The sequence below is a fragment of the Rhinolophus sinicus genome, linkage group LG07 (genome assembly GCF_036562045.2).
Source record: "Rhinolophus sinicus isolate RSC01 linkage group LG07, ASM3656204v1, whole genome shotgun sequence".
NCBI lineage: Eukaryota > Metazoa > Chordata > Mammalia > Chiroptera > Rhinolophidae > Rhinolophus > Rhinolophus sinicus.
In genome coordinates this window covers 125431953-125453737 of record NC_133757.1, presented here as the reverse complement: position 1 = coordinate 125453737, position 21785 = coordinate 125431953, and the positions used below count along the sequence as shown (strand labels likewise).

At 47.7% G+C, this 21785-nt stretch overlaps 2 protein-coding genes and 1 long non-coding RNA gene across 17 annotated transcripts in view; 1 reads left to right on the top strand and 2 right to left on the bottom strand.

Moving 5' to 3' along the window:
- The window catches only part of LOC109454136 (uncharacterized), a 54239-nt gene that overhangs the window by 15303 nt on the left and 17151 nt on the right, over positions 1 to 21785 (top strand). For 3 of the 10 annotated variants that reach the window (XR_012498256.1, XR_012498254.1, XR_012498253.1), the window contains exons 2-4: positions 14041 to 14233; positions 15107 to 15194; positions 19716 to 19858. This is a non-coding gene — a long non-coding RNA (uncharacterized LOC109454136). Of the gene's footprint in view, positions 1 to 14040; positions 14234 to 15106; positions 17247 to 19715; positions 20472 to 21785 lie in introns of those variants that run through there. The other 7 variants (XR_012498257.1, XR_012498255.1, XR_002138439.2 and 4 more) reach the window with 4 other exon arrangements.
- On the bottom strand, positions 20 to 3792 carry FABP2 (fatty acid binding protein 2). The gene is made up of 4 exons (XM_019744521.2): positions 3343 to 3792; positions 1826 to 1998; positions 772 to 879; positions 20 to 389 (listed from the first exon to the last, which is right to left on the bottom strand). The coding sequence occupies exons 1-4, from the start codon at positions 3407 to 3409 to the stop codon at positions 339 to 341; spliced, it is 399 nt and encodes a 132-aa protein (XP_019600080.1). The 5' UTR covers positions 3410 to 3792; the 3' UTR covers positions 20 to 338.
- Positions 15077 to 21785, bottom strand: part of PDE5A (phosphodiesterase 5A) — a 109511-nt gene continuing 102802 nt past the window's right edge. For all 6 annotated transcript variants that reach the window (XM_019744519.2, XM_019744515.2, XM_019744520.2 and 3 more), the window contains 2 exons: positions 21044 to 21127; positions 15077 to 19215 (listed from right to left, as the gene is read on the bottom strand). In XM_019744519.2, coding sequence (XP_019600078.2) covers positions 19078 to 19215; positions 21044 to 21127 — 222 coding nt within the window. In that variant the 3' untranslated portion in view covers positions 15077 to 19077. The remainder of the gene's footprint in view (positions 19216 to 21043; positions 21128 to 21785) is intronic.

Sequence of the window (21785 nt, the reverse complement as noted above, 5' to 3'; positions counted from 1 at the left end):
TACACACATCCATGTCATATAGTTGTTTATTTTTTTCTTTAAGGACAGGCTACTTATAAAACAATGTAGGGACAATGTTTATTCATCTGTTTTGAAGAACATGACAGATTCTTTTAGAACACCAATAAATGTGCATTTTACAGAATATAAACTAGGTTAAACCCTAATTAGCTTTTACTTCTTTTGCTTTGGCAAGACTGGAAATATATGCCAATGGTCCATGTTATGAAAGGCCTGATCAGTCAGTAACTTAATACTGGACGAGGGCAAAACAGGGCGCTGGGGCGCTTCAGACTTGCCGTCCAGTCTGCGTTCTGGGCTGGGCGCCGAGACAGCACTCACTCCTTCTTGAAGATCCTCTTGGCTTCTACGCCTTCATACGTGTAAGTCTGAAAGGTGTTGAAAACAGAGGAATTCCCCATTAAGATTTAAGAGTAAGTTAAGAAAAATATTAGATTAATATAACATTATTATAGCTTTGAAATGAATTTGTAGTCTTTTTTCTTGTACTCGATAGCACCATTTTATACAGATACAGGATATACCCATTTAAAAACATGTTTTCAGGTAAAGTACATGTCGATGTATTTGACATATACCTAAGTTCTCTTTAATAAGTAGGCATCAGAAAATATATTTTTAAAATCAGAAGATTTATGAGAAAAGTAATAGTCTGTTTACTGAAGATATAACAGCAACTACAAAATCAAAATTATTCGTACGTAATTATTTTTTCCTTTGGGAAATAGCTATAATCCTTTCACAACTCACCTGGACCAGTTCACCATCAATGATTTCCCGGACAGCATTCAGTTCTTTTCCATTGTCTACCCGTTTGAAATTTCCAATGAGTCGATTTCCCTCTAGGCTCCAGGTCCCCTAGATAAGGATAACAGAATAATAATAAAATAGCACTTTTTAGGGTCTTACATGTGTCAGGTACTGCTCTTAGTTGTACAGGTCTACTTCTTCCATCTCACAGTGACCCTGTGAAGGAGGTATTATCACCTCCATGTCACAGAGGAGGAAACTGAGTCACAGAGCCAGGACTGAGCCCAGGCCGTCTTCGGGCAACAAGTGTGCCCCTCTCACTCCGTGTTTCCAGATGCTGAATTTTACTTTCCTAAATCTTTCATGACCAAAGGGCGTCCTAAATTTAGTCGTGGCTCAAATTAGTTTCCTGGAGAGGTTAACAACCTTGTGCTTGTTTTACTTTATTTCATTGTTACAGGACTTTTAAAATGGCCATGATTGACCAAATATTTGACAGTTTGTCATTGAAGACATATATAATTTAACTAGAAGAATTCTGAGGACAAAATCGTTTTTAAAAAATCAGTTGAAACATGTGACTCCCCAAATTTTATATCTTAAATATTAACTTGTATATTTCCAGAAACCTACAATGCATCATTAGACCTTTCCATTAGACCTTTTCACTCATTCAGTAATTCATTCATTTATTTTATTATTTCAATTATACTTATCAAAAGCCTGTTATGTTTAAGTTAGATAACTCAAACATTTCGTTGCTGTCGGTATGTAAAGTGGAAAACACTGAGCTTTAGTTTTCTTTATGAATATGTCTATACTCAGTCATTCAAAGGGTTTTTTCTAATTCTTATTGTCCAATCCAGATTCCTTATAGATGTGTATGAAAATAAAACCATGTAAATACTCTGCCACCTTGTACAATATCTCATGTGGATAAACTTGTAAATGAAAGAAACCTACATCAATTAAACCACCCAGTGACAGAAAGCAGAGATTATTTTAGTATTATGTGGAAAAATCAAGAACACATTGTTTATAAAAAATTGCTTACACTGAGTTCAGTTCCGTCTGCTAGGCTGTAAGTAAACATGACACCAAGCTCAAAAACAATTTCAGTGCTTCGTAAAGCGCTTGATTCTTTGACTGTGAATTTATTTCCTTCTTGTGTAATTATCAGTTTCAGATTGTCATGAGCTGCAAGCTTCCTTTTTATCACATTAATACCTGCAAAGGAAAGAGATAGGACACAATAAAGTCAGGATGCCATTGGAAGCCTTTATTTTTCCAAGTTCTGTTTTCATTAACAAATCGTTACTATTTTGAGTGTGGGGAGGAAACCCTGAAAGCACTGTGTTTACACACAGCATTCAGATGGCTTCTGCAGAACAAGTTCAAGCACAAAACTCAAGAGCACTGATTCCAGCTATTTCTCCAAAACTTAAGAAAGATTAAATGAAGTATAGCATTACAGAATCTCAGAACTGAGTAATTTGATAAAATCATCAAACTTTTTGTTTCAGTGTTTAGTAAACCAAACTCCAAAAATGGCAGAGAAAGCATTAAAAAGCATATTCATACATTTATAAGGATATACAACTTTAATTCTGCATGTACAGTATTTTTTTCTGATGTCCCTTTGCTTTCCATAAAAGCTTTAAATTTTGAACTTCACAATTATCTTTGCTTTTTGTGACATTTCTGACTGTCACAAAAATGAAAAAATTAGCAGTTATTACAGTTAAGTTCATTATTGTAAAATATATCAATTCCATAAATTTGCATTTAGAATCCCTGAACTGTACGTTATAATGGATGCAGATTTTTATTTCTGGGGAATGACACAAACTTGTTTAGCCATTTTGTGCAGTGTATAGGTTGCCAGGGTATTTGTATATCGTGTTTCCCCGAAAATAAGACTGGGTCTTATATTAAGTTTTGCTCCAAAAGACGCATTAGAGCTTATGTTCAGGGGATGTCATCCTGAAAAAATCATGCTAGGGCTTATTTTCCAGTTAGGTCTTATTTTTGGGGACACACGGTAGGTATTAAAATCAGTTAAAACCTTAGAAACTACATAGCGTCATGAGATTATTCCTAAAGTTTGATAGGTCAGAGGAAAAAAGCACTAAGTCTTATTTATTCAGTGCTGTGACTTTTGATAGAACTCTTTTCCATTAGTTTATTAGATGGTCTTTGCTTTTCCATCCCCTAGAATTCAATGTTTTGAAGTCTGGAAGTTATCATGACACACTGCTATTTTTCACTTTCTAAAAGAAAAAAAAAAGACAACAAGAAAACCTGTCAATTTTCAGTGATACAGGCTTAGTCAGCAGTGAACGTGAATGAGACATCGGATATTTTTTGCATTAGAGGACAGCACGTGAGACTGTCTTCTTCCCCTGGTGACACAGTGTATCTTCCTAACGCAGCAGTAAGAATATGGTTTCCCCTGCCTGAACCAGCCACACTCTGGGTCCTCTGTGCCCAGCAGGGGCCATCCCTAAGCACAGAGCTTTAGAGGGAGTTAGAAAGAAATAAAAGAACAAGTCTGTGAGAATTAAGCCTTACCCATCTTCTCCATGAACTTGTCATAGTTCTCGTTCCGGTTTACCTTCCAAGTACCGTCAAACGCCATGATTTCCAGGGGAGTCAGCCTCTAGGCAACCGGAGACTCCGCTCTGTCCTTAGGAGAGCATTTATTCTCTGTCTTATCTCAGAACCACATTCATGCTGTGATGTGGAAGTTTAAAGGTCATGAGTCCCCTAAACACGAAAGCCAAGCGCTGCAGTCTCTAACTCCTTAGCTCTTCTCCTGAAATTCAACTGAATTAAAATATAATAGGTAGACCTGTTCTTTCTTGAACTACCATTTCTGGGCACATTTATTTCATTTATTTCAAGCATTAGAATGCATACTGTCTGAGGATAGATTTCCTGCTCCGAGTTCAAAGTGCGTTCTGTTGGAGCTAATAATTTAGAGCATATAGCAAATAACATCTGGGAAATGAGAGGATTGGCGACCTGTTCCTTTTTCACAATTGCAGCTACCACGTAAATTAGACTATGACCAAATACGACTGACAGATTAAAGTTAATATGATAGTGAGAGTGAAAATGTATTGATTTTTCGAAGATATCATTTTGAATTGTGTCTCGGGGTTGCTACAAGTTTAGATAAATGTCCTGGCACCTGGGAAAGGGCATGACATGCAGTACGGACTCCTGTTTCAGTTTTGGTTTAGATGGTGAGAGGCCGCTGAGAAGAATTTCAAGAAGTAGAAATGTGGCTGGAAAACTCCCATGAGAGAGAGAATTAGCTCTAAACATCTGCCGTGTGCAAAGAAAACAAAAACCAGATGTCAGCCGTTCTTCCTTGATTCTATTTTCACTTCCTCTCATCCGCAAACCTGGCGCAATCAGAAGCCCAAACTCAGTGTGTGTGTGGGGTGCAGGCATGGAGGCCGCCTGGAAAGGCGAGGGGGAGGCCGCCGCCCTTCCCCTCTGCAGGCTTCCAGCCCCGAGCAGGCCTGAGCTGCTGGAGGACACACAGCTTAGCATCAAGTGTGGGGCTGTGATTATTGGCCAGCCTGAGGTAATAATTACTAAAGAGACGCGTATTGTGCGTGAAGGTGCCCGGAGAACGTCTTGTTAGCTAAGGGTCAGTAGCCAGGCTGCTGCTTCCATTCAGGGTCCGGAAGGCGGAGTTGCCCCCCTTTGCATTTCATCAGGTAAGCGAAGGAAGCGCTGCCCACACCAGCCCCCATGGTGTGGACCCAGCGAGCAGAGCCCCGCAGGAGGCCCTCGTGCGCCCCGCGTTCCCCCAGGGTCGAGCAGCAGCCGGGCCGGGAGCGAGCTGGTCTCAGCAGGGCCTGCAGCCCCGGCTCCTGAACCCGCCTGCTCCCTGAGCCCCCTGAGCCCCCTGAGCTTCGGGTCCCCCAGGTCGCCGGCTGCTCTCAGAAGCCCGCCCTGAACTCTCAGGAGAGCGTCAGCTAGTGGGCCCCAGAGTGACCTTCCGAAGGTCGCAGCATCGCTGGCCCATGAGAGCCGAAACCCGCTGAGTCACCAGAACCCGGAGACAGCAGTGGCCTCACCGTCCAGAGGCGCGTGGGCAAGGGCAGCGCCACGTGCCGGCTCGTCTCAAAGCCACAGCTTCCTGGGATGACAGAAAGCCCTGGACCCCACTGCGTGGCAGGAGCCACGGGCTTTCTAGAGCGTAGACGGTGTAATGTCCGTCCTGGGAAGCGGCGCTGTCAGGCCTTTTCTAATCCCCCCGGATTTCTGAGTCCTGCTTTTCAATCCCAAATTGGTAGACTTTTCCATGTCGGAGAAAAACAGTCCCGTGTCAGGGCCAAGTCCACGGTGTGCGCGACGGACAGAAAGGTCTCAGCGAAGTCTGAAGGCCGCCGTCCACTCCCGGCGAGAGCAGGCTGAGCGGGCTCTCGCTTCCCACAGACCTGGCCTCGCTCTGGTGTAACCACCAGCCACTCCGTTTTAGAAACAGGAGCCCTTTACATTCTGCCTTCCGTTCTGTACTGAGAAGGCTGGGGGGGTTTCTTCCAAGAAGGCGGTTAGAGCCGTGCGTGGAGGAGTGTCCACGAGCAGTGGGACCCGGGCTCGCAGGTTCCCCTTAGTTACTGACCACACAGCCTTGTCCGAGGAGCTCGTGTGGCCTCAGACGGTCCTGCATGAAGGTCTCCTGACCCCTTCATCTTCGCCTTGTCTATGTCATCTGTCAGGCTCTCACGCAGTTTGGGGGGTCGCTCGCCTCCTGTGCCCTCACCCCCACTCAGGAAGGGGGTGCACATGACCTCAGCTCCGCTCTGCCACAGCCCACGTCCCGGTCACATTTCCGCCTTTTTTCCCCATAAGAAAGGCTTTTCTTTTGAGCCCATTTCCACTTGGGTGTCACCTTCTAGCCACTTCATCTTGTCATCTACCACCTCCCCAGCTGTCATTATCTACCATCTGTCCCCATCTCGCTTTGCCATCTGCCATCTATCACTGAAAATCATGGTACCTGCTCATCACCGTCCTGCGTGACCTCAGCGTCCACGTGGATAAGCCCCTGTCCCTCTGATCCTCCGTTTCTTAACCTCCTCGTCTCTGTGCTTTATCCACTTCCATGCAGGGAGCTAAGCTGGCATGGGACACCCCTGTGACACTGAGCAGGCCTCTCTGACTATGACTTTCCATCGTCTCTGCTCCTGTACTCTCTCCCACAACGCCCGCTCCTGGCGGGGGAGAACTTCGGTCAGCTGTGGCCTCTCTTTTCTCCCAAGTCGGAGCCTCCAAATGCTGTTTCCAGCCTTTATCCAATCAATAACCTGTTGCCAATACCAACGCCCTCACACTTTTCCCTGTTCTGACCCAGGTGCTGTTACACATGCGTGGTTTCCAGGCTCAGCCAAGTCGTCTGCCCTGCCTGGCAGGACTAGCACCCTCCTCACGCAGGACAGGGACAGCCTGGTCACTGCCCTGCAGCCTCTTTCCTCGCCTTCAGCAGGCAGCCTGCGCAGCTCTGCGCAGGGAAAGTCAGCCAGCAGCACTGCTTGCTCATCTTCAGGGTTTCCTTCAGTTATACCTGCCTTAGTCCTGTGAAGGCTTGTCATCCAGCGTATATTAGGGTCCCCAGGCACCGCGCTAAATTAGAGCTAGAAAACACACACACAGTTTCAGGCAAGAGAAAGCAAGGCTTGAAGTTACGATAGTGTGGGGCGTGCAAAGATTTTTTTCCTGGCTCTTCACAGTTCCCTCTCTCTTTCCCTTTGAATTACGTATTTGGGTGAGGTGGGATCTTTCCTCCTTCATAGCGACATGTTCAAGTCGCTCCCATTTTAAGAAAATAACTCTCCCTGGATTCTATGGATATTTCTAGAACCTGTTCAGTCTTTCTGCTTGCGTTTATAGTCAGGCCATTGTCTCCATGGTCTTTTCTTCTCAACATAGCGTTTGTATTCACCACTCCATCAAAATGACTTACTAAGGTCATTGATGGATTTTTGGTCCACAAATCCTGTGCACACATCCAGGCCCTTATGTCATTGCCACGTTTCAGACTACTGACTCCTCTCTCTTTGAAGTTTCTCCTCTTTTTTCTTGACCCTTTCTTGCTGTCCCTCTTGCTTCTCTGAGCGCTCCGTGCAGGCTCTGCCTCAGCTGACACCTTGTACTTTGAAGTTGCATCTTAAGATGTCTTAATTCCACACCATGTCCCTGGGCAGTCCTTTCCCTCCTCATGTCTTCAGTGTCCTCCTGCGTGCCCCTCACATTTTAAGGTACAGCCCAGATCACTGTGCTGCCAGGTCCCTGTTCCTCAGCAGGATCCCCACAAGTGGCTCCGTCGGCACCTCAGACTGCACACAACTGGCGAGGAGCCGACCTTTCCATTCTGCCTCCTTCTCTCCTCTTGCACTTTTGTGTGTCACTGAGTGACGCTGCCCTCCTGGGAGTCATGCTGAGGTCCTCCTCTGCCTTATCCTTGGCTTTCCATTTTATCAAAAAATCAACTCCATTTTCACTCCTTAAGATCCCTTACATGTACCCCCTCTGAAAATGAAGGCCTGAAAACAAGATGGTGGAAGTGAAATTGGAGAAAAGAGAACCACAGATGTGTGGGAGTGCCCTAGGTGGCTGTCAGCGAATAGCTTAGCAAACAGGGCAGTGGGTGCCAGCTGTGTGGTATCTCCCAAGGGCATCAGGGCTCATCTGTAAGAAAGAGGGACCTTTGAAATACAGATAAAATCCCTAAACATTAATGAACCAGACATTGAAATTTAACCCCAAGGAATGTTATCCTTTTCAATAGGAATTTGCTTCTTAAATTATCTATCTCAAGATTAATTTCAATAGAATCACTCTCTTTAATAACTTAATTGGCCTTTTACTATCTATTTGCTTATCCATTCATCTCGCCATCCATCCTTCTGTAACCGTCAGTTGAACAAGCACAGTTATGGAGTTCAGTTTAACTAAAATACAAATTCATTTTTCTCTTTATGGTTCTTTGGGAGAAGCTTTTTTCCTGTACCTGTCTGAAAACCGAGGCAGTCCCTTGATTCTCCGACGATTCAAGTCATAAAATGTTCTCTCAGGGTCTCCAGGTTGCACAGCTCCGGGGGCACCGTGGGCACTGCAATCTTTCCTGATGAGTCTCTGGAGCCCCCTCAATAGATTAGGGTGGGAATGCTCCGCAAACATAGCCTTGAGTCCTCGAGTCACTTTAATCTCTCTCATAGCTTTAATTCAGTATTTAGAAGTGTTTCGTCTACTCCAGTAGAGAATACTTTCCTCTCGCCCCCACCCCCTCCAGCCAGGGTATCCACGCAGCCACACCAGCAGTCTTCAGGGACGAGGATGCTGTGACCTTCTCGCTGAGCCCCTCCAGGGTCGAGGTGGGGCTGGAGCGCAGAGGGCGCCCTCTGATGGCCCTGGCCTTTGGTCTCACACCTCCCCCTCACCCCCCACCCCCACCCCCGCACCCCGGGCTTCTGCCATGGGCAGCCTGTCCAGGGCTGCTTGTTGCTAGTGCCCCCACACCCACCCACCCTCTCAGTCCATCGGCTGGTGCAGGGAGCCCTGTAAGTGGCCCCGGGCCCCTCCCACTGGCTGCCCTCCGGTCCTTGGCATTGTGGACTTTTGACCCTCCATTAGAGGGGAGTGCAGGCCGGCCTAGCCACCTGCGGACACAGGCTCCTTTTCGTAGGCACAGGTGAGGGTCACATCACTACCTGTGCCCCTCAGCCAAGACTGGACCAGGGGAGCTAGTGCATCACAAACCCTGAGCACAGAATTGGGGGGTGGGGGCAAAAAACTCAGCAATCAAGATAAACAGCACTTTAATGAAATTCTTGTTGAAATAGATATTATTAATGCAAAAAAACACACCATGATCTACAAGATATCAGCTTTGTATCACTAGTTCCGTGCATGTCTTGGGGTGTACTGCGAACAGCCCCCATCCTGCCTGCCCCCCACAGCACATCTCTCTCTCCTTCCATTGAAGGGGTCCTCAGAACAATCCTCTCACTGTCGTCGTCTTTTATAACTAGGTTGACATATACGCTCTGTGTTCTAACAGCTCACTTTGAAGTGAGTTCTGTATATTCTATGAGTCGAAACGTTCCATTTAAATTACAGTGATCTATCCACCCACCCATCAATCTATCTATTCGTTTATTGGGGTTGTATATTTAATCAGTTTTAAGAGCTGGTTGTACTGAAGGCTGTGAAATGAAATGTGTACAGTTAAAAGGGACTGTCGGGTCAGCCTCACCAGGCGTCATCGTGCACTTTCCTCTCCTGTTAGAAAGGTCCCATCCACGTATCACCTCACTGATTGCTCTGTCCTGCTTGTGTCCCCACCTCCAAGGAGCCGCCTTTGTGAGCGCCTCTGCAACTGCGCCTGCAAGTTTCTGACTCGTTGTTGTCACTGTAAGTGGAGACTGACCTGCAGAGGGAAAACGGTGAGCTGGTCTTGTTAGAGGAAAACTAAGGACCTCCACGCTAGTGAACCGCCAGTTGCTTTGTAAAGGGTGTTTTTATGATCATTCAGCTGCCGAGGGTTGTTGTTAACAGGATTTAGTCAAAGACTACGGATATGCACAGCATTGCAGGCACGGAGACGGGTTTTTGAAACATTTTCAGAGGTGTTTTTTTTTTAAGCTTGTGTATTAAAAGGATAATTTAGTCAATAAATATTTGTTATCTGTTTAGTGTATGTCATACAGAGCTATTGGTGCCAATGGTCAAAGATAATTCTCTCAAATCAGCTAAGCCACCTTTGGCCCGTGTGTGTAACCAGGTCTAAATGAGTACGTTTCCCTCTGGAGTCCAACTGCAGCGTATCGCCCTGATAAATCTCCAGGTGTCACCTTCGTCCGCTGTGTCAGCCGGGTCATCTGTGTGACCTGCTCCATGCGCACAGCCTGCGATATGCTTGGCTTAATAAAGTAAAGTGTAACGCTGGCCACAGGAAGGAGGATTTTATAGAACGGTTCCTGCTTGGAATAACACAATTGGGATTCGGATTAATTTGGATTAATTGTAATCCAAAAAGTTGTCTTAGCTCATGGATATGACCTCTGAAACCCCACATGCCAAAACCTTACTATGTAAAACAATCCATGTCATATTACACAAAGGCAGACACATAACTCGAATCGCATTTCACACCATGCTGCTGTCCTAAAATACACTGTCTGAAGAGGTCTTGCACGCTCGCAACTGCTGCTGCGAAAATGACAGTCACGTCCACTGAATGACCACAAGGAAGGGCCAGCTGGTTCAAAAAGGGTCCATGGAAGACACCAGGAGCCTCTGGCCCGTAGCTGCAGGCGAGCAGGTCAGTGGGAACAAACGCTGCTGTGAAGTCCACATTTCTAACCAACATCTTGCAGAGAATAAAACAGGATTCCAGAAGCATGTGCAGGCTTACTCTGTGCTTGTTACTAACACGAGCACTGACACACAAGAGTGCTTCTCACACACACGGAACAGGGACTCACCAGGTCAGGGCCTCTGAGCCTCTCCTAGGTGGGAACGCAGACAGGCTCACAGCCGCAGTGAGCGAGGGAGACACCTGTGAGGGCGGGAGGTGGCCCTGGCCCTGGAGCGGACAGGGACAACCAAGTCCTGAGCTGTGCTCGGACGGCGCTGGCACTGAGATGGCCTGCAGAGTCGTCCCTCACCTAGACAAGGCCTGGGTCCTTGTGCCCTCTTGACCAGTGACAGGGTGCAGGCTGCCCCTGCAGAGAGGGCGTAACCCGGACCAGGCAGCCCCATTAGGTCCCGGACAGTTTCTGGGGAGGGACCCACCTGGGAGCCAGCTCTGTGCAGTCAACACTCCTGACTGTGCATCTTGGGGCCACGTGTGTGTGGGACTGGGGGTCGGGGGGATCCTGACAGACCCCCCTGGCGCCGTCCGCTGAAACCCACTGCCTAGACCTAGCGCGCTGGCTGAACATGTGGGAACAGCTCATCCAGGGAGCTGGCTGGTCTCTTTTTCTGGGCGAAAGTGAAAGGTTACTGGGGTGGACTGGTACGCCTCGTGGTGGCAGCTATCCTTGAGGTGACAACTGATGCTTTGGGTCTCTCCCTTCTGTTGCCCACTCTGGATTCGCCTTGTCCTTGGGAGCTTCCCGCAGGAGCCAGGGACCCTGGCTGCCGTGCCCTTCTCACTGTGGCTGCTGCACTGGCCCTTTTCTCTCGTGATTCGGCAGAGAAATACTAAGAGGTGCTGCAGTGTCACCCGGGCAGCACACATGTCCCGCCTGCTCACGCTGTGGGAGAGCAGCCCTCGTTCTGTATGCGCTCGCTGACACCTGCCAGGACGCTGACCGCTGGCCTTGCATCTTGGCCTCTGTGGATTTCTAACCCGCAGAGGCCACAGCTGGAGGGGAAGGAAGTGACGCAACAGAGCCTCTTCAATTTTTGCTCTTTACTTCTCAGGCCAGAGGTTCTGCCTGTTGAGGGCAGAGCAGCGTGTGGTGGTTATTAGTGCATATGGTCACTGGATTAGTTCGTGTGCGCTGCAGCCTGGATACGGTCTCTTAGAGGCTACCACCCAGGCCGCAGCGTGTGCACAGCTTTATTTCCTGGGGAGAAACCCCTGACGTAGATCTATGGGCTGCATGGCTGTGGTGGCGTCAGGCCCCACAGTGAGGGCCGTGTCCCGCTTCTCAGCTGCGTGGGACGCTCTCCTCCTGTCCGATTCCAAACCGCTGGCTCCGCTGGGCACCTGGGTTGGTGAGCCCAGGAGCCCTGCCCTGCACGACTGGATTCACTCATCGGCTGCCCTGGCTAAGAGCTGGTAAAAAGGAAAACTTCAGTGTGGCCGGGAAATGCTGATGCCACATAGCTGTGTGGGGGTGACTGACCCAGTGCCGTGTGATGGCTGGCCATGCCCGGGAGCAGTGCGTCTGTTTCTGAGAGAGGTAGCGTGGCCAGCTGGGCAATGGGGACAGACCTCCTGACTGAGGCTGTTCCACGTGAACGATTCACTGGCTGGAGTATTGCTGGTGGCTAAGGACTGTTGTATCTGGTTTGTTCAAGGCAGAGACAAGAGGCTGGAGGGTTTTGCTGGATAAGCAGATGGCAGCAAACAGTGTCGCCTGAGCACCCGTTTATCTCATGCAGTGATAACAAAACGATGACGGACCTGTTTCCCGGGGATGTGTAGGCGTCACGTGGAGGAGGGAGGTTTGGACGGAGAAAGAGGAGTGGGTGAGCGGCGAGGACGGGGCCCATCCGCGGGCAGACTCAGCTCCGATCTCCGGCCCTTCCTGGGGGCACAGGCGTCTCAGGGCGGCAGTCAGGTGCCTGCCTGCAGCTGTCTGTCCTGTGAGCTGCGCTGATGTGCGGGCATCGGCTGTCATCTCCCACGGAGCCCTGAAGTAACCTCTCAGGGACGTGGCCAGCCCACTGGGCCCGGGGACTTGGAAGCCAGCGAGCTGTGCCACTTGCCAGCTGTGGCTCTGAGGGCGTAACCTCACCTTCTCACCTTGTTTCCTGTCTGAAAGGGGGAATCAAACGATCTGTTAGTGAGTATGTTGAGGAGGACATGAGTTTCTGAGTTCCCGGCAGTCACTGCTCATGGACATGGCCTCCTCCCCCCACTCTGCTGAGGTCTTTCTGTAACAGGTTTGTCCTCTGGGAATTCTGTGGGAAAGGCCTCTAGGCATATCCCCTGCCCACTGTGCCCAGGACACGGCCCACAGGTGAGGTCAGGGCTCAGGCCAGGAGTGTGACAGGGCCTGTTCCGGGGCCTGGGCTCAGCTCTCTTTCTCTCCAAGTCGCAACAGCCACATTCTCACCTGGAGGTGACCCCAAAGTAAAGCAGCAAGGAAGGCAAAGCTGAGGTGGGAGCAGCCCTACCCTAACTGGCGGGCAGCACTGCCCCAGATGCTGGCTTTCGTTTACCTCGTTTTAAATGTAAATCGTGTGTTCCATATGACCCTTGGCCTCTAGCCTTGATGCATTTTCCTTAGATTCTGCCCACTCAGTAACTCCACCGGTGGTTATCAATTTAGTAACAAAAGCCTGGTAACTGACTTGTTTTTCACTACGGAAAACAAGCATTTTTGTCTAAAAAATTGTTTTATTCAGTTTGTCATTACATCTTAAATTTCAGCTCTTCTCCAACTGAGAATTTCTAAAAATGCTGTGTTGATTTTTCTATTGTCCTTCACTGAGATGACCTTCTCCTTTCTTTATAAAAAATCCAATTTTATGTCAAGTGGAAAAGGCTGGAAAACTATTCTTTTGGTCAGTATCTACTGAACACCTTCAGGGTACGTGAACAAATAACAGATGCTGGCAGCTTGAGGGGAATGTGTGATTCAGGCAGGTATTTCTAGGGCAGGGGAGAACCATGTATGTTGGAAGGCCGAGGGGTTAGAGCCAGAATAGAAAAGGCAACAGAGGTTTTGAGAAAGGAATAAAGAGGGGACACAGCCCTGCCATCATCTCCCAGGAAGTGTCCTCCTCCTGCTGACAGACTCAGGAGAGCGCCCGCAGCACCGGCTTCTGTTGGCTGCTCTGGAGAGCGTGCTTGTGGCTGAGGTTACCGCCGACTGACTCTGCCTTTCCTCTTTGGTCCAGGCAGTGAGACCCTAGAGTTCTCGACCTGTAGAGCTAAGTGGTAAAGGTGGAAGCTTGTTTCTTGCAGGAATGTGCTGGATAGGTGGTGTATGAAGGCTAGAAACACTGCCGCTGGGTGAGGGGAAATGATAGCAAGTGAACTGTGGCTCTGAGAGTGGTTGATGGAGGAGATAGTAACGTTGACAGCGGTTGTGGCAGCCCAGGTCCGTTGCTTTCCCCCTTAGCCATGTAGTCTCCCCCGTAGGTTAGAAAGAGGAACCGCAAAACGTGCCACGGGGAATGCTGTCAGCAGGTGGAGTCAGCTTAGTTGCTGTTTATTTTACACACACACACTCACACTCACACACTCACACAGACTCACACAGACTCACACACTCAGACACACACACTCACACTCACACTTAAAATGAGGCAAACCGGAAAAGGGAATCATGCATGCCATTTAATTTGTCAGATTTAATTCAAATTATTATTATTTTGATTCCATTCATAACTCTTGTGGATTTCTATTTTGAGCAGATGGTTTCTGAATTGGAAACCTATAGGATTTTTTTTTCTTTCAAGGCTGAATGTAGCTTAGAGTTAGAGTTCTGAATGTTTCTGGTAATTTAATGTTATGTGCCTTGGAAACAGAAAACCGTACCCTGATATTTGCAATATCAAACCTAGGCTCCTGTTTGCTGAGGAGGCAGCACAGCTGACAGCAAGAATGTGGGTTCAGAAGGGCTGACAATGGCTTCTCTGTCCTCCCGGAGGAACGAGGTCTCTGTGGTCGGAATGTTGAGTAACAATGGGAGACACATGGGGTGATCACTGTCTGTTTGGAGGAAATCATGAAGACATGACCCCTGGATAACGGGAAGTAAGTCCTACTTCTCCATTGATTTTTTCCCCCCTTTGTTTTTCTTTAGCTAGTAACCATGTTTTCAAAAGCAGTTTGTTCTTTTGTCCCAAGAGAGGATGAGCTCTGGCGCTCTCTGGTGGTCAGAACATCTAAAATCCTGTGTTAGGTGAGCTGTCGTTTTGTTTGCCTTCAGCTTTGCGAATTAGCACAGCCTCTTTATTGGGCTGGTCTAGAACTGAACAATTACATAGAAAGCCGGCGCGCGCTGAGCTGCACCTGCAGCCTGTAGGCCAGCAGCTCCGCAGCTCAGGTGTCTGGGGCCTGCGGGCAGCAGCCATTACAGCTGAACCAAAGCGTGTGAGCTGTGAGCCTGCTGCACGGGGCAAATCTCGTCTCTGATGCTTCTAGTGAGCCTGTCTCATCCACTAAGAGTGGCTTTGGGACCTTTTACAGTTAAAATGAAAAGAGAACTGAGTGGAGTAAACATCTGCTTTGAAAGTAGACAGATCTGGGCTCGGACCCAGTTCCTGCCATCTGGCCAGTATTTCACCCCTTAGTGTGGGCTCCTCAGGCAACACCAGGCTGGTGATAACCGCCCTGCATAGACTTGCTGGGGTCTGGAAGTGACATGTGGAAAAGGGTGCCCTCTGGATGGTAGCGAAGGATATGAATAAAAAGACTTACTGAGGGAGTCTAGGCTACTGAGAGGATTCTGCAAAACCTCATTTTTCTCGGCTAAAGGACCGCAGGTTAGCTTGACTAAAGCCCCTCAAACTTTCAGGCCCATTCTCCTGCCTAAAATCCACATCCCCTAAGAATCCCCCACCATAAAACCCCTAATAATCACATCAGACTCACACCTACTCGTTCATTCTTTTTATTTTTACAAAGCACGGCAAAACGAGGACACACTGACAGGTGAAGAGTTGGCACAGTGGACACCACCCGACCATCGCGTGGCTTCACGGTGATCGTCCAAGTAAGGGCTGCTTACGTGATTGTCTCTGAGACGCTTCTCATGGGGGTGGGGGAGAGGAGAGACAGAAATCAACAGTCACCAGTATTTAAAATGACTGAAAAGCTAGACATAATGTACATAGTAACTCCTTTATCCTAGTACAAAAATAGTGCCAGAAACTATATATTTGTTCAAATATATTGAAAAGGTCTAAGAATACAAATAGGTATTAACAGTGGCCAGTGATTCATAAGGTTTTCTTAGACTGTAATAGAAATTTATATTTTCAGCTATTTACATCCCGTTCAGTCACATTCATTCAGACGTTTACACAGGCTTTTGAGAAGTCTATGGACGGGCAAAGCGAGCCTCACTCCTTTGCTCCTCGCTCCCTGTGATGGAGCAGAAGGGTCCAGAGTGACAGTTGAACAGACTAGGACTGCTGAGCGATCTCTACCTGGCTAGCGCGGGGGAAAACAACGCACACTGTGGAACGCGTGACTCCAGACGGCAGTTGCTCTGTAGACGAGCGAGCCGCACGCCCTCAGCAGCTGAGCGAGTCATCTTTGCATGGCCACTGACAGATTCTTAGTACGTTCCAGGCAAAGACGGTCCTTGGGAAGCTGCATAATGCATGATACAGAGGAAGACAGAAGCGCCATCGTAGCCGAGGTGCTCACGTTCCATCGGCAGACTGTCTGCGGAGGCTGACAGCGGGAGGTCACTGCGCTGTCCCATGGTGGGGACAGTGCCTGGCATGTGGCAGGGACTCGAGCAGATCCATGCGCGTCTGATACCAAGCAATTCAATTCTAGCGCCTTGTTGTAACTACAGTTGTTCCCTGGAGGGGATGGCAGTACGTGTGGCCCCCTCTCACCGTGAGTCGCCCTTGTAAACACAGAACACAGCACTAAGCTTGTGATGGCCTGTGAAGTTCTAGGAGTGCAATGTGGTGACTAACAGTCAATGGAAAACCACACTGAAGCTCTAGCGTTTGTGCTCTACGCTGGGAATAACTGGCGCTGCACTGCTAGGCAAGAAAGCATCTGCGACCAGGCTCCTCCCACATTCACACGCGTCCTGCCTCCAGACCTGCTCTGCTGGTGGAGGAAACGGGTCTCGTAACCAGTAAGAGCTCATGGTGACATCGCCACCCAGGGTCCGTACCACAGAGCTCTGAACCGCACACTCACCAGCCGTCTACGTGAGAAGCCGGATAAATGTGTTCTTTTGTTTTTCAGTGTTGGAAACTCAACCTAAGAAGTAACATGTGGGATTAGGTCACCAAGCTCTGTGGCCCCATGTCCCAGCGTGACAGTGGTTTCCAGGGCCCAGCAGGGCCGGCACAGGAGCTGTCTGCTGTGACTCCTCTGTGACATGTGGCAGAGGCTTCCATCCAGGCACACCCCCTTAATGGCACAGTGTGTCCAGACGCACGGACATCCAGTGACCTACCGAGTTCACACAGGTGTGACGGGCCAAAGCCAGTCCTGAAATATCCAAGGCCAGGCAAGTTCACAGACCTCTTTTCAACAACTTAGTAACATAGTGGGGCCTTTCGGGCTGAAAACTGAATTGAAATGGAGTGATGTTACTCAGCTATAACAAAAACAATCTAATCAGGTACACAGGCGACTTCTTGCGAGTTACGGGCGATATAAATACAGGGTCAGGTGGGTAGGACTGTAAGGACAGTTTTTTCCAATTTAAGAAGATACTGGAAAGGAAATATTCACATGAGAATGAAGACTCTGATTTGTGCCCATGTACCATGTATTAAGCCATGTATGGAATGAGTTTCCTAAAAATTATTTGAACCAACTAACCAGTCCTAAAGAAGTATCTCTGTATGAACTAAAACACCCAACAATAAAATAGGCATGGCATTGCCCAACTTCTTTTAATTTCTAAACTAGTAAAGTAAAATCAATCATGATCTAAAGGTAAACCAAACAATTTCTAATCTAAATATGTCTTTTTGCTTGTTAAAATGACACACATACCTATATCATCCATTTAGTCTAGTATGTTTTTAAAAATCTCAGTGACATATATCAGAGGGGTCTAAACAAACTACTAAAGTGTGTGACAATAGATTTTAGCATAACTGCTAAGTCACATGTGTACAGTAAAAAGATAGGTTATTAAAGACTGTTATTCTTCAAACAGTTTTCTGCACTAAGGAACTCTGTGTATACCAGTATGTGGGCACATTATTTCAGTGACAGTCTGTAATTTACACACCAGTGCCACCAAGAGGGACCTTACAGATCTCATCTGTATGACATAAAGTAAAAATAGAATAACATCCTGAAAATACAAGTATTGTGACAATAATACATATAGCATTAAACGGTCGATAACTTTCTAGACTAGCCTTCACTACTACAAAATAACGGCCATATAATTTGTTTGGCCCACCCACTCCCCTTTTACCTGACTGGTAAGAATAAAGCTACATCATGTCAAGATACAGATACACACTGCACTTTAAAAACTTAACAAACGTGTTGAATTTTAGGCATTTTAGAGAAAAATGATATGAATGGAAAACATGTTTTAGTGAAAAGTCCCTAAGAAGGCTGCATTCCCATAACCCCGAGATTTTTCCATCCAAGCTCAGAAACTTTTGGTGGGTGGGGACGGGAATTAACACATCTAACAGCTCTCTTCCTACTCACACTCCCAGGTATCAGGGGCAGATATTCCTGTCCCGCAGCAGTGGCCTGACTCAACTTCTCCACTGCTCAGTAAATCATGTTAGGAGCACACTTGTCGGGAATACCAGTGAAATGGGCTCCAATTCTAAGCACACGTTAACGTTTTCTAAACTACTGACAGCTGTGAGAAGTAAATGCCACCACCTGCAAGCAAGGGCCAGGTCAGGGGACATGCCCCAACCGCTGTGCCTCAGGGGTGACTGGTCCTATAGACCAACAGGGCAGCCTGTCAGTCACAAACTCAGTACAGCCTCATGTTTCTTACCGGATGCTCCCTCGATTTAATTCTTGACCCCAATGCCAAGGACAGCCTTTTGCTGTTTATATAATTAAAGCTTGACTCTGTCCTTCATTTGACCAAAAAAAAAAAAAAAAAAAAAAAGGATTCGGTTTGTATCCTCTCACCTACTGTCGTATCTCACTTCAGGTCTGTGCTCCAATGATCACTGTTTTCTTGCTTTCCTGCTGAGACTTAAACTGTTCACTTATGAATGATGGTTTGGAAGATGAACAATGAAGAAGTCACATAAAAAAAGGAATCAATATTCGAAACACTGTCTCTCGGAAGTGTCTTCCAATGGAACTGACACACATTCCATTTCTGGGTCCCACTGGTCTCTCAATAAAATCAGTGATAATTCAAGGACACTTTTGCTTTACAAGACTGCCCTGCAGTACCTTCCATTTGTTTCAGAGTTTTAACTTTTTTGTTAAGGTGATACATCGTTGATAAATGTCCCTCTTCCTCCTTAAATCCACTCAGCCCACAATTTTTCTCTACCCTCCGAAGATTTTAAATGGCACAGATTATATTCAATTTGCTCCTAGCCTATTTTCGAGAAAGAAAAGATTCCAAACACTCATGAAAGACTGATAATTCCAAAAACACAAAACCAATCATTTAAACTCTCCAAGCAAAACCCCCACCCCTAGGGCGAGGATGCAGCCCGCACCTTCAGTGCACAGGTGGCTGAGGCGTCCATGTGTCGGTCAGCGCAACTCAGTGGCATAAAACAAATACACAGAACTATGGAAGGATCCCCTAAAGACACTGTGTGCTGTGCTCTCGAAGTTGTGCAAAAATAAAAATACAGCAGTGGAAGCACACACCACACCTGGACAGTGCCCAGCACCCCGGGAGGATGCAGACGTGCGTCTGGAAGCCACGCTCGCACGGGTGGACCTCAGCTGCGCTTGGCCTGGCCGCTGGCCCCGTTCACCAGCGTCTTCTCCTGCTGCTCGGCCAGCGCTTGCCATTTCTGCCTATTCTTCCTGCAGCCGTCCAGCAAAGGGAAACAGTCCTCCGAAACGTGGGTCAGGGCCTAGGGAAAGACAGGAAACGCGCCGTGAGAGGGCAGGTTGGGAGGGAGCAGCCGTCCCCAGGCCGGCAGCCCAGGGCCACACATGTCCCCACAGGCCACGCTGGGGCTTCATGCCACATGAGCACACGCAGGTCACTTAGGACTTAGGAGAGCTTCCTCTTAGGGATACAGACCTGAGCGTACACCCTTCGGCCAACGTCACTGAGCCCTGCAGGTGGCCGTGTGGGGCCGCTGGGCAGGAGGCCCTCCCTGACCGGGACTAGTGGGAGCGGATTTGTTTTGTGCTTTTCTACAAAAAGGTTTTACACAATGTGCTTACATCAGTGTTTATCCAAGAATATAATAAGCATTAGCTCATACTTCTGTATGGAATTATTATTTAGCAACTACAGTGCTACAAGTATTTTGATAAAACAATGTTCACTGCAGATTTCTTACACTAGAGAAACACTGACTTACATATCCAACAAGGTTATGGAACTTGTGTTACTATCTTGCAGAGTTTAACGATGTCAGAGAAAAACGTGACATAGAAAGCTGCACATTATGATGTACTATGAATTGTAACGAGCGATTTTTGTTCACTGAAAGTGGCAGCGTGTACATACTGATATGTGAACAGTGGCTCCCCGGATAGTGGAATGTAAGTGATTTTGTCTTTTTATATAATGAGAACATTATTACTTCTGTAATAAACACTAGTAAGAAATACCTATCAATACGCGTAGAATTTAAGAGCAGATTCAATGAGATGGATTCTTGCACACAAATGAAATGCAGAAAGATCACCTCTGTCATGGGAGATCTGTTATTTGGACTCATTTCCAGAAATGAGAGAAAACCAAGAGTGACATTAGTGTCTTCAGCTGAGGAACTCCTAGTCCTGTCACTTAGGAGAGTGTCTGCCACAGAAGGAACAGAAATTCAGGGGTAGTGGGAACTGTCGAGGCCACTTCTGCAAAGAAGCAAACAAGCAGCACAGCAGAGACGGAGACGCCCGGGCACGAGGCAGCCCCTCGCCCCTCCCTCTGCGTCTCCGGTCCTTTCCTCTTTCCCTCAGCGGCTGCAGCTTCTTTATTAAATCCCTTTGATGGCTAGAACCCTGGACTCAGGAGAGAACTGGACTCCTGATGGCCTGCCCGCCTTGGGCAGCTATTCCATCCCTTGGAAGACGAGCTTCACACTCAGTTCCTGGATCTGGGAAATGTCTGGGTATAAGATTCCCGGGTTTCCCCTGGAATGGCCTTGACATTGTGGTAAGTTCACGGTAAATGCTCTTTCCCAGGATGAAACTTCAGACAGTTTCCCATTTAAGCTCTTAAAACTAGTTTATATGTTTATGGCCCAAGTTCAGCATCTACTTTCTGAACTTGGGCCATAAACAGATAAACTAGTAAACTGGATGCTTTAGGGAGAATTCTTTACCTAAGAAATAAAAATCCCAACCAGCAGGTGTGTGGAAATGGAAACTCGCAGTATTCTTCCAGCCTCATAGAAAAGTGTTCTTAACATTAAAGCTACAGTATACAAGAGAGGTGGGTAATTACTGTTCTTTCTTTAGGCCAAAACTTCCACTTTTTAGTGCTAACAGAGTGTGCACACAATATTCCCTATGGCAGTTGGCCAGAGCTGAGCACACAGTAGGTAGTTATACACTGAATTCAAGTTTTTGACACATTGTAAATATGTGTTCCTTGTTCAATGCACACAGCATGTTCACTGGCGAAAGACACGATAAATATAAGCCTAGCTTCAGTCACTGCAGCTCACGCTAGGTTTTAGTGCATGCCACTCTAAGTGTAACAGTCAGTAGTGTTCACACAAATACCTCATACAGCTGCAAGCAGATGGCATCTATGAAACCGACTTGCATACTTGGGATTTTGTTTTTCTTCTCCCTGTTCATGAGATCCTGAAAACACAGAAACAGAGACACAGATGCATTTGCTGGAAGAATACAGCACATCGGCTCCATGAAGACGAGTCGCCGGGGCAGCTGAGCGTGGCCTGATACCGGCCCCCCTGCCTCCTTACCTTTGAGGGCTTCCCGCACTCCCCAGGCTCAGGGACGTCCTGATCCTCTGCCCTCCATCCTGGCTGTGACAGGACCTACACCTTCCCCGGAACTGACCCCTGACCTAGAGCTGACCATCGACCCTGAGCCGACTGCTGACCTAGAAGTGACCACTGATCCTGAGCCGACCTAGACTTGACACGGACCCAGAGTTGACCTACACCTTCAAGTTCACTGGTGACACAGAATCAACCAGTGATGTATGTTTGGAAACACACAGGCTTTGAATCACCTGCTGACATGGAAGCAAACACCCTCCGTGCTGGAAGGAGGCGCTGAGGCCACAGCTCATCACAGTTCAATTCACACAGAGAGCGTCTGAGGGCGGACTGTGCAAACACCACTGCCGCTCATCCCAACCGCTGGTGACTGGAGCACCAGACGAGACGAGCCCAGCATGCCGGGAGGCAGCGAGTCTGCCTCCGTGCTTGTTTAAAGTGACGCAAACTCCTTTGCCGTGGCCACCATGCCACGCAGCTTCTGAGCAAGCCCATCT

Excerpts from the sequence above, each read along its gene's own strand:
- FABP2 (XM_019744521.2), bottom strand. The coding sequence starts at position 3,409 with ATGGCGTTTGACGGTACTTGGAAGGTAAACCGGAACGAGAACTATGAC. Across the intron at positions 1,999-3,342 it reads CAAGTTCATGGAGAAGATGG|GTATTAATGTGATAAAAAGG; the intron begins GTAAGGCTTAAT and ends TTTCCTTTGCAG. Across the intron at positions 880-1,825 it reads CAGACGGAACTGAACTCAGT|GGGACCTGGAGCCTAGAGGG; the intron begins GTAAGCAATTTT and ends ATCCTTATCTAG.